The 12516-nt window shown below is 46.4% G+C and overlaps 1 protein-coding gene across 4 annotated transcripts in view; it reads right to left on the bottom strand.

Moving 5' to 3' along the window:
• Positions 1–12516, bottom strand: part of fez1 (fasciculation and elongation protein zeta 1 (zygin I)) — a 125229-nt gene that overhangs the window by 16118 nt on the left and 96595 nt on the right. For all 4 annotated transcript variants that reach the window (XM_070894323.1, XM_070894325.1, XM_070894322.1 and 1 more), the window contains exons 4-7: positions 10608–10755; positions 7805–8076; positions 1729–1809; positions 689–764 (exon numbers count right to left, since the gene is read on the bottom strand). In XM_070894323.1, coding sequence (XP_070750424.1) covers positions 689–764; positions 1729–1809; positions 7805–8076; positions 10608–10755 — 577 coding nt within the window. The remainder of the gene's footprint in view (positions 1–688; positions 765–1728; positions 1810–7804; positions 8077–10607; positions 10756–12516) is intronic.

Genomic DNA, 12516 nt, shown 5'->3' on the forward strand with positions numbered 1-12516 from the left:
AAACACAATCTCACCAAAGAAACTCTTCAGGAAAAACTGGAGCTAGTGTTTGTGGGAGCACAAGCCTACATTTCTGAAACGCTTTGCTACGGCCGCGGTCTGGAAATATCGAAAGGGTTAAAAGTTGGAAGATTCAAGATTGGATTGAAACAGGCTGCTAGACGATATAGTGTCATTTAGCCAGTGAAATGAATAGCTGGTCATTTATCTGTATGTTGAGAATTTGAGTGTCACTTGTTACTATGCGAATAATAATTTGATGACATCGTCTGTATGTTAAACGATCTGGTTTGTATATAGTAATTCAGAAAGCAGTTAGCCATGATTTCAGGACAATGTCATTTGAGTCTACATCGTCTGCATTTTAATTGTCTGCATGTACTATGCAAGGCAACAAGAGTTCAAAGGCTTTTTTGGTATAAAGATGAGAGTTTGACACACACACACACTAGACACTAGGCACTGGAATCTTGGAAGGTGTGTGTGTCACAAGCAGCCATGGAAATTGGAAGAACTGCCTTTGTGAAGTGTCTCAGTAACTTTCATACTTGGTTTGTATAGTATGAATGTCTGAAAAAAAGATCCTACCTTTACTACAACTGAGTGTGTGCATAATTCAACGTTTAAAACAACAAAGCGAAAAGTGTAAGAAAGCTGTACAGCAGTGTTTTTTTTTTAAATGACTCACTTGTGGTCAGTATTTGAAGATCTTCAACTGTTGGAGGCGTGCCCTTCTTCTCATAAGGAATTACTGTGGTTAGGTACTAGAAGCAAGGAAACAGGCGGTTAGCTGGTTCAGCAGGAGTACTTTCCCTCCACCCCCCTACATTTGCTGAGATGCTCTTTACCATAAACCACTCATTCTGGGCACACAAAAGTGATAGAAAAGGCAGGGTGGGTGGGTCGGTGGGGATTCTCTGACCAGTTATGCCACAGTGCCTATAAAGTGCAAAGTTCACATTTTTACACACTTCTGATTTCTTTCAAACACACTCAATTTTCTCACTTTCTGTACTAATCAAGTTGTGTGATTGTCAATAAATGAAGATTTGTACATGCTTTGTATTCAGACCACGCCCCATTGACAGCCGATGGTGTTTAGTGATACATTCAGCTTCTGTTGAATGATATGCATAGTGATACAAACACAATGATTGAGTCATCACTTGCTCCACGTTCTGTGGTAGAAAGAGTGGCTTTCAGTAGGGTTTCGATACATCAATTTGATTTTAAGAATTAATAGATATTCCCTTAATACCGCTGAGTGCTTTAGCAATGTTGCAATTGATCAACTAGTTTGAAACAGTCGGGTGGAGGTTGAAACCTGGCAGTGAGCTGTCAGCTGCTGCTGCTTTTAGCCTTGTTAAATCCAGTTCTCCTTTATCATCCAATGCTGGCTCATTATAGGGTTGCCAACTCTGGTTAGACATATTCTTAGCGATTTCACCACATGACCTCCGACCGTTCTGCCCACTCAAACAGCCTTTCGCCCCATCGTCAATAATTTCAGAACTCAAACAAAAGTGTTTAAAGAAAATGAAAACAAAAACACACCGTTTTATTCAATGCCCCAATGGTTTTTTTTCCCAGAATGCTCGCAGCAATGTCCAGGAGATTAATCTTTAATTCCTGGAGACTCCAGGACAACCCTGGAGGGTTGGCAACCCCTAGCTCATTATGAACCCCGAACGATATAACAGGGGAACAATACCAAGAGCAGCTAGCTACCTGTTTTTCGTTGCCCGAGTTTCCGAAGGTCTGTCGAATGCCACTCTGGATGACGCTGGAGATTCCTTCCATGCTGAAACGCTGAGGGCCATGTTTAACAGAAGGAAAGGTTATCAGGAGATGTTATAAGTAAGGTGACAAACGGAAACAACAACTTGCATTCATATAGCACCTTTAACATTGTAAAACATCCCACATCACTTCACGGCAGCATAATCAGACAAGATGTGACACCAAGCCACATAAGGAGATATTAGTGCAGATAAGCAAAAGCTTGGTCAAAGAGGTAGGTTTTAAGGAGCGTCTTAAAGGAGGAGAGGTGGAGAGGCAGAGAGGTTTAGGGAGAGAATTCCAGAGCTTAGGGCTCGGACAGCTGATGGCATGGCCGCCGATGGTGGAGCAAAACAAATTGGGGATGCTCAAGAGGTCAGAAACAGAAGCAAGGTGACAAAGGGAACTAAGTCACTGACTGACTTCCCAAGACACATCTGATTGTTGCATTTTACACAATGTGATGTCATTCTAAGCTAGTGAGTCACGCGACTGATAGTTAATATGTATTGGTAAATTTACATAAATTAACCATTATCCAATCACAATGTGGAAATGGCCATGGACCCATGTGATGTCAAAATCACCCTAACAACCTGAAATGTGATTTATTTTTAGGTCCCCATTAAGCCAGAGACTTGCATTGCATTTACAGCACAGAAACAGGCCATTTGGCCCAAATGGTCTACGTCGGTGTTTTTATGTTCCACATGAACCTCTTTCCACCCTACGTCAGCTAACTCTTGACTAGAGTCTAAAAGCATAAAATCTGGGCTGACACTCCATTGCGTCTTTCAGATGTGACGTCTGCCCTCATGTGGACATAAATGATCCCAAGGCACTATTTCTAAGAAGACCAGGGGAATTATTCCGGTGCCGCAGCCAACATTTATCCCTCAACCAACACCTAAAAAACAGATGATGGTTTATTTCATTGCTGTTTGTGGGAGCTTGCTGTGCACAACTTAGATGCCATGTTTCCTACATTGCAAAGAGTGAGAGCACTTCGAAAGTATTTCATTGTCTGTAAAATGCTTTGGGATGTTCTGAGGTTGTGAAAGGTGCCAGATAAATGCATGTCTTTCTTTCTTTGTTATTTTTCTCCTCTCTGCCTACTCTACCTCAAACACCATGATATTCCCCAGCCATTTGGAGTGTAATGACTCAAGAGTCTGGTTACTATAACTCACTCAGGTGCAACCTGATCCATCTTTATTCCAGCCCAAGAGTGTCTGCGTGACAAAGACACCCAGCTTATATACAGGTGACCAAGCACACATGCCACGTGCGTACAGCCCGTTGACCTCCAACCGCGGCACCCTCTGGTGTCTGGTGACCCCCCCAAAGCATTAATACATAACACGGAGGTACAAGAGAGCAGCACGAATTGCCTCCTATTCCCTGATGTTTGCATGTTTCCCTGTGGGCTTGATCCTTACCCTACTCTACACCTTTTCCAGGCAGCTTGACTGAAGGCAGGAATTTACTTAGTGGGAAATTGCGGAAAAAGTCTTTCATTTGAACATAGTTATAATCTACCAACAAAATGTAATGCTAATGGCTCAAAGGTAAAGTTTCTCTGTCTCTGAGCCAGACAGAACAGAAAATCACAGGTTTGTTACCGAGTTATCTGACCTCAGCCATAATAGTAGTAGGGATGTTAAAATTGGATTGAGTTAGAGAAAGGAAAATCAGCTGAGGTTCCTGCTCCTGATCACTATAGAGCGACCACTTACTCGAAGTGTGGGAGTGCTGACATCAGGATGAGGACAGGGTTGGACTCAATTATTGCTCACCATGGGCAAACTATCTGCCGCCATTAGGTACCAAGGCTTGACATGTGAAAAATAGCCACTAGGGCAAGACAACCATAGCCCATGAAGAAAGAGCTAGAATTTATATATCGCCTTTCACAACCTCAGGACATCCCAAAGTGCCTTACAGCCAATCAAGAACTTTTGAAGTGCAGTAATGTAGGAAAAGCAGCAGCCAATTTGCACACAGCAAGCTCCCACAAACAGAAATGTGTTAATGACCAGATCATCTGCTTCAATGATGTTGGTTAAGCGATAAACATTGGCCAAGACACCAGGACAACACTTCAAATAGTGTCATGGGATCTCTTATGTCCTGCTGAGAGGGCAGCCTGGTTTACTATCTCATCTGAAAGACGGCACCTCTGACAATGCCGCACTCCCTCAGTACTGCACTGGAGTATAAGCCTAGATTTTGTGCTCAAGTCTCTGAAGTGGGACTTGAGCCCATAACCTTCTAATTCAGAGGCAAGAGTACTACCAACTGAGCCATGTTAAGGAAGTCAATGTCTTCAGAAGAAGATGGGAGGGGAGGAAAAAAAAGACAGACTTCGGTTTTACAGATACTCACTCTTTAGAGAGGATGAAAGTTTAATCCCTAAACACTGCAGAATGCCACTTGTCTGAATATCACATCCAAACTGGCTGGTTCACTAAAAGGACTGGAGTTCCTCGCATGCCCCGTGCATATAATTATTTCATCAGACTGATTCAGCTTGTGTGTTGAGTCACTATTACTCAACACAGTGCAACACTTGGGTTAATATGTGATCAGGAATTTGAGTGGCTCTGCATGGGGAGATTCCCCGACTTGTTCAAATAAACAATGACCCACCCCATAATGTAAATTGACACTATCCCTTTCTCAAGCCTTTATGTGTCCTTAATAAGTGCAGGAGCCAGCAGTTCTCTTGTGGACTGCTGACAACCTGGTACTATTAGTTGAATATGTGGATGTCTTCATCCAAGGGTCGGACTCGCAGAGATTGGGGGAAGTGAGGTTGAATATCACTGAATGCCTATTCCCAGTGTCTAATGGTGGCACTGCCACATACAGTAAAGTGAGCAACATTCACAGGGCAGCCTTTAGTCTGCTTTAGCAACAGAGGAACGTACAAGAACAGAAACAATGAGTCGGACTCAGAGCTTAAGAACGGAATACTCCATTCAATACCCACATCTCTCCACTCATTTTCTTGCCAAATGTTTGCCCAACTCTTAAAATTATTGATGACCTCAGCAATGTTTACAGGCTTCTTCCAGTGATTGTTACCTTGTTACTCCCTATGGTTGGGTAACCAAAGGCTTTGAGGCCAAAACTGCCCCGCTCCATAAGCTCCATTACCGCCTCTAAGAGGTGTGAATGGAGCGGAGAGGCCTCACCGACCGGGGGCAGATGGATGAGCCGACCTGGCAGCAGGAATGGGTTACCGCACCAGCCATTTTCCTGCCGCGTCAGGGACGCGTCGACCGTTTACCAACCGGCGCGACCCCTCACGTGGAATTGCCCCGTGGGAGTGCTGCCACCGGTCGGTGCCACTGACTGCTTTCCCCGGCGGGGAACTGTCAGTGACTGGGCGGCTCGTCTACCCTTAAAGGGGAGGTCGCACTGCCGGCGGCTCCATGTTATTTTTGTCGGCCGACTGCCAGGTCGGGCCGACAATTATGGCCCCGGTTTCGGCCGGGCCACCAACAGGCAGCCTGGCACGCCCTCTTGGGTGCCAGGCCGCTGGCCCGGCTGAAACCCTCCCTGGTGGCCCTACATGCAGAGCTCTCTATGGTCCTGCCCTTTAACTGAAGGGGAGGGTCGTTGTGACGTGTCAGCGGGGTGCCGATGACCAGTCGGAGCGGCCGACTCGCTGCAGGGGCACTTCCGCCCGCAGCCATCACAACTTCCACCCCGACCAAAGAAAAAAACCTATCAGCTGAACTTCTCCAGTATCTCGGCCCCTTTATGTCTGGATCAGGAAGTGGTTTGTAGCTGCGATATTTGAAGGGATTTGGAAGCGAGTGGCAACATTAGTCAACCGAAGTCCTGTAAATGAGAGTAACTGAAGTTTGGTCTTATTGGGGTCAATAGATTAATATGTTGATAGGTGTCAATATATTGATAGCAGTCAATGGGAAAAGGTGATAATTAGATTTCTGTGCAATGTAAGTAAACAGGATAGAGTCTGCTATGAGAGACTCCCTGCTTACATCAGGTCTGTGTTTTCTGCAGTCACTGTGCCCTACAGACTGTTATAATATTGTGACAAATTGTCAGCAAAGCCTATGGCCTAACATAGCTTATTTCATCAACAAAATGATTTAATTATCTGTGCTTTCTTGTTTATACTTTTAACAGTCTCCCAAGGCGAAATTTCCACAGTGATGGAGGGCTGATAATGAAAGTTGAACAAATGACAAAATTAATTTTCTGGGAGTGCAGAACCTGGTCCTCATCTTGCCCAGTTTATGTCTGCCATTTCTTCAGGCATCATCGTCACCCTCGCCCACCCAACCTACTCCTCCCCCCCACCCCGAGGTGCACACCGTCTTGAGCTAAGTGCGTAACAATGTTCCTCAGATTTGTGGTTATCCACTTTGGCAGAAATAATAGAAAAGCAAATTATTATTTAAATGGAGAAAAATTGCAAAGTGCTGCAGCACAGAGAGACCTGGGGGTCCTTGTGCATGAAACACAAAAAGTTAGTATGCAGATACAGCAAGTAATCAGGAAGGCCAATGGAACGTTGGCCTTTATTGCAAGGGGGATAGAGTATAAAAGCAGAGAAGTCCTGCTACAAGTTTGGGGAGCGGGCAGGGAAGTGGAGCTGATTCCATGATCGGATCAGCCATGATTACATTATACGGTCATGGATTCAATCCCCACTCGAAGACTTGAACGCAAGAACCAGGCTAACACTTATCAGTGCAGTTCTGAGGAAGTGCTGCGCTGTCAGAGCTGCTGTCCTTGGGACGAGACGTTAAACCGAGGCCCTGTCCGACTGTTCTGGTGGTTTAGATGTATGGAAAAGATCTCGTGGATGGTATAGATCTCATGACATTATTCACAGAAGAGCCTGATGTCCTAGCTGACATTCCCCAATCAATATCAACAAAAGCGGATCGGAGCCGAAATTGCCCCCTGACTAAGTGCAGGCGCACTCACTGTTTTTGAAGATTTTGAGAGCAATATTCAGGTGTTAGTTTTTATTTTGGGGTCGGGGCGGTGTTCCGATCGGCTGCGGCAGAAGTGCCCTTGGATCGGGTCGTCCATCAACCTGAGTCATCAGTGCCACGCTGACGTGTCACAACGTCCCTCCCCTTGTGTTAAAGGGGAGGGTCACTGCGAACTCTGCCAGCGGTATCCAAGAGAGTGCCGGGCTTCCTGTTGGCGGCCCGGCCGAACCTGTGGCCACCATCGTCGGGCTGACCTAGGAGTCGGCCGGCAAGTAAAATAAAATGGCGACCACGGCAGAGTGCCCTCCCCATTAATGGCAGACGCGCCGCTCAGGCACACACAGCATCCCGCAGGGGGAACCTGTCAGTGGCACCAACCGGCGGTTACTGCCGCTCCAGCGGAGCAATTTCCCGCGCGGGGCAGAAAGGGGTCGCTGCCAGTCAATGGGGGTCAGCTGGTGTCCGCCACTCCTGGCCCGGGCACAATTTCAGACGGGTCAGCCTCTCCGCCTGCCCCCGGTCAGTGAGGCCTAGCCGCTCAATGGGCTTTCAGGAGGGGGGGGGGGGTGGACAAATCCAGCCTCATTATTGGTAATTCATCTCATTGCTGTTTTTGTGATCTTGCTGTGCACAAAATGGCTGGTGTGTTCAGATAACAGTTCGAACATTTCAAAGTCATTCATTGCATGTGAAGAGCTTTGGCATGTTTCTGAAAGATATGATATAGTGCTGAATATTTCCTCTACTTCCTTAAGCTAAGCTTTATGGAACATGTGGAAGCCGAATCACCCACCACTTTCTCATCCAATATAGGGGAGGTGGGGAGGGGATGGGGGGCAGTTAAGGCCTCTACTTCATACCTTCCCCAGAGGAGGAATCGACAGCAGCCTTCAGAAACTGGCAGCCCTCCCCCCCCCCATCTCTTCCCACCATATCATTCAGCAGCAAAACGTGGACGATGTTCCACAGTCCCACAGTGCCACAGCGCGGCGGGTAATGGAGAGAGTCTTGCTGCTGCTTCCACCACACAATGACCGGGGTCTCACCTTCACGGGCATGTGGTTCCCTCTCTCCTGCCGGATGCTCGGCGCAATCCCACCTTTCTCCTTCTTTTTCTTCTTCATCGTTTCCCGGTGTTCCTTCTGCTTGTTCTGCACCTCGATGAGTATGGAGATGAAGCTGTTTTTCACCTCCTTCTCAAACTCTAGCTCGTCGCGCAGTGCCAACTGATGGATCAGATCCTCGGAGTAATCCTTGATGGCCAATTCAATCTGCACCAACAGCTCACCCACCTCAGCCTCGGTCATCTGTTTCACTTCTGCAGGACCAAAACACACAAGCATGTTTTAAAGCTTTCACTCTCAATCTACTCAAGTCTTCCCTGTCTGGCTCTTCACTCTAGTTGAGTATCTGTGTGTATCCCTCGCCCCCATTCTATATCTCCGAGACCGCTCCTTCTGTGGTTAAATCTGTCTTTAGGATGAGACGTTAATCCCTGGTGGACGTAAAAGATCCCATAGCATTATTTCGAAGAAGAGCAGGGGAGTTATCCCCGGCATCCTAGCCAATATTTGTCTCTCAATCAAGATCACTAAAACAGATTATCTGGTCATTATCGCACTGTTGTTTATGAGAGCTTGCTGTGCGCAAATTGGTTGTCGCATTTCCCAAATTACAACTACATAAGAACTACATAAGAACATAAGAAATAGGAGCAGGAATAGGCCATAAGACCCCTCGAGCCTGCTCCGCCATTCAATAAGATCATGGCTGATCTGATCATGGACTCAGCTCCACTTCCCTGCCAACTCCCCATAACCCCTTATCATTTAAGAAGCTGTCTATTTCTGTATTAAATGTATTTAATGTCCCAGCTTCCACAGCTCTCTGAGGCAGCGAATTCCACAGATTCACAACCCTCCGAGAGAAGAAATTTCTCCTCGTCTCAGTTCTAAATGGGCGGCTGCTTATCCTCAGATCATGCCCTCTAGTTCTAGTCTCCCCCATCAGTGGAAACATCCTCTCTGCATCCACCTTGTCAAGCCCCCTCATAATCTTAAACGTTTCGATAAAATCACCTCTCATTCTTCTGAATTCCAATGAGTAGAGGCCCAACCTCCTCAACCTTTCCTCATAAGTCAACCCCCTCATCCACGGGATCAACTTAGTGAACCTTCTCTGAACTGCCTTCACAGCAAGTACACTTCAAAATTACTTCATTGGCTGTAAAGTGCTTTGGAAAGTCCAGTGCTGGTGGAAGGCGCTATATAAATACAAATCTTTCTTTTTCCCCCCAGAACTCCCTGTTCCTCTGACACTGGTATAATGTGCATCCCCCATTCCCTTCACTCCACCATTGGTCTGTGCTGTGCCATCAGTCGTCTAGGCGCCACCAATTGTAATTCCTTCTCTAAACCCCCCAGTCTCTGTACCTTCCTCGCCACATTTAAAACCTTCCTTTAAACCGGTCCCTTTGATCAACACTCTTATCTCTTTCCTTGGCTCAGCAGACTGTTGATATAATTCAATCGATTCCCTCAGTTAGAGACTCCAGCCTGTAACTCATACCCAGTTATCCATTATTCTCTCTATAAATTATACAAACCACTCAATTAGATTTTAGCCTGTGTTAAAAGTTGTGATACACATCAGCCACGCAAGAAGCCTGCAAAGTACACGGATTCGAATTTCACAGTAACCAAAAACCGCTGAAGCATTAATCCACCTATATTTATTTAACTGCCTCTGCCCTGCAGCCTGAAACTCTCAAGCCCTTTTCAATCCACACAGTTCCCTCATGAAACAACAAGGAATTTTTTAAAATATATTTGTTCACAGGATGTGGGCATCGCAGGCAAGGCCGGCATTTATTGCCCATCCCTAATTGCTCGAGAAGGTGGTGGTGAGCCACTTTCTTGAACCGCTGCTGTCCTTGTGGTGAAGGCACAATGGAGTGGCTTGCTAGGCCATTTCAGAGGGCAGTTAAGAATCAACCACATTGCTGTGAGTCTAGAGTCACACATAGGCCAGACCTTGCAAGGGCATTAGTGAGCCAGTTGGATGTTTACGGCAATTCAGTAGTTTCATGGTCACCATTATTGAAACTAGCTTTTTTTTTTTAAATTCCAGATTTATTTAATTAACTGAATTTAAATTCCCCAGCTGCCATGCAATTTGAACTCGTGTCTCTGGATCATTAGTCCAAGCCACTGGATTACTAGTCCAGTAACATAAGCACTATGCTACCATACCCAGTAATTAAACTCTGATAGGCCTGAAAATGTTTTTACTTGAATAGCAATTAAACATCAAGTACTTTACAGGCCTTAGCAATGGAATAATGCAATGTGGGTTATACAGTTCACAGACACAGATGTAGTAAAAGTGCCCTGAAATTGGCTGGAGGTGTAACTAAAATTGAAGTATATTGCTCCAGTCATCATAACACTGTGTATTTTTGCTAGTTAAGGATATTAAGGGCTAAAGCCAGGTAAATGGAGTTGAGGTGCAGATCGGCTGTGATCTAACTGAATGCGGAACAGGCTCGAGGGGTCGAATGGCCTCCTGTTCCTGCGGTTCCTATCCTCCAACTCATTGTGGACAGAACCACAGGAAATCAGCTTTCAAATGATTTTTAAAAAGGAGCCTGTGACAGTGAGATGTGAAAAACTGATCTATTTTTAACCCATCAGCCAGGGCAATTTTCTCCAAACCACTGATGTAAATGTTCCCCTGCAGCCCCCTCCCCCCCCCCCCCCCTCTCCCCTCTCCCTCCCCTCCCCCCTCTCCCTCCCTCCCCTCCCCCCCCCATACAGGGGTCGATGTAACATCAAATCGCTGACACCTCACCTTCGGTCGGGATGTTGTTGTTGCTGCTAGACGGTTTCAACACCTGTACCTCCTGTGAGAGGACAGAGACCTGGTCCGACTGTGATGGGGTCTCCTCAACATCGGGGTCAGGGGAATTCTGCATCATCTCCTCAATCTCCTCGATGACCTGTAGGTAGATCATCAGAAGCTTACATTCCAGGCACTCCGCTAACCCTTTTTCAGCTGCCATTTTTTTTTCTTCAAAGAGTTCTGTTAATATTCTGGAGTTGTCCTATTGGGTCAGTGGGTAGATACACTGCCTGGTGTGATACTGACCCATGTAGACCATGTACATTTCAGGTTCAGTCACCAGTCTGTGTTGACCATTGGAAAAAAACCTCACAATTTCACTTTCAACCTGTCAACTTTGATGCTCTTGTCCCCAGTAAAAACGTTACTCTTACCCATCCTAACATAAGAACATAAGAAATAGGAGCAGGAGTCGGCCATTTGGCCCCTTGAGCCTGCTCCGCCATTTAATTAGATCATGGCTGATCTGATCATGGACTCAGCTCCACTTCCCCGCCCGCTTCCCATAATCCTTTATTCCCTTATCGCTTAAAAATCTGTCTATCTCTGCCTTAAATATATCCAATGACCCAGCCACCACAGCTCTCTGGGGTAGAGAATTCCACAGATTTGCAACCCCGAGAGAAAAAATTCCTCCTCAACTCAGTTTTAGATAGAATAAGGGGCTGCCTAAGACTATGTCCCCTAGTTCTAGATTCCCCTGAGTGGAAATATCCTCTCTGTATCCACCTTGTCGATCCCCCTCAGTATCTTATATGTTTCGATAAGAACACCTCTCATTCATCCTAGATGGTCCCCCCACCATCCCCCACCCTCCAACCCCCTGATAAGGCCCGAACACAGACTTGCGCATAACCGGTTTAGCCATCCATCACCGGATCTGACTGGCACCACATCAAGCTCTCTCTCTCTCTCTCTCTCTCTCTCTCTCTCGAGTCTCATCCTGGAGAGCAAAGATAACCCGTAGCTTTCTCCACTACCAACCATCTCCTGAAACTCCTCTCTACTGCCGTTTCCACCCTCACCTCCAACAGCAAGTGCGCGGAGCTCATAGACTCCTTCGTCACTAAGAATGAGTTAATGTCAGCTGTGGCTCAGTGGGTAGCACGCTCGCCTGAGTCAGAAGGTTGTGGGTTCAAGTCCCACTCCAGAGACTTGAGCACATAAGCCTGGGCTGACACTCCAGTCCAGTGCAGTGCTGAGGGAACGCTGCACTGCCGGAGATGCTGTCTTCTGGATGAGATGTTAAACTTAAGCCCCACCTGCTCTCTCATGTGGACGTAAAAGATCCCATGTCATTATTTCGAAGAAGAACAGGGAGTTATCCTCGGTGTTCTGGCTAATGTTTATCCCTCAATCAAAGTAACAAAAACAGATTATCTGGTCATTATCACACTGCTGTTTGTGGGGACTTGCTGTGTGCAAATTGGCTGTCACGTTTCCCACATTACAACAGTGACTGCACTCCAAAAGTACTTCATTGGTTGTAAAGCGCTTTGAGATGTCCGGTGGTCGTGAAAGGTGCTATATGAATGCAAGTCTTTCTTTCTTTATTTGTTGAGCTGCCTCTATTGCCTCTCCCCCTCCCTCTTGCCCACCAAGCCATCCTACACCCCATCCCACAGGCTCCGCTCAAGCCGGACCCATGTCTTTCTCTAGTTTCTTTTGTTTCGCCCCTCATGACTACTCTGAGCTCATCTTAGCCATATGACCCACCTTCTGCTCTCTTGACCCCATTCCCACTAAACTTCTAAACACCCAACTTCCATCCTTGGCCCCCAGGCTAGCTGACATTGAAAATGTTTTTTTCCTCAGGTCCCAGAGCTGATGACTATAGATGGGATTTCAAGGTCTTTCC

This window comes from Pristiophorus japonicus, chromosome 11, assembly GCF_044704955.1.
Source record: "Pristiophorus japonicus isolate sPriJap1 chromosome 11, sPriJap1.hap1, whole genome shotgun sequence".
NCBI classification, from domain to species: domain Eukaryota; kingdom Metazoa; phylum Chordata; class Chondrichthyes; family Pristiophoridae; genus Pristiophorus; species Pristiophorus japonicus.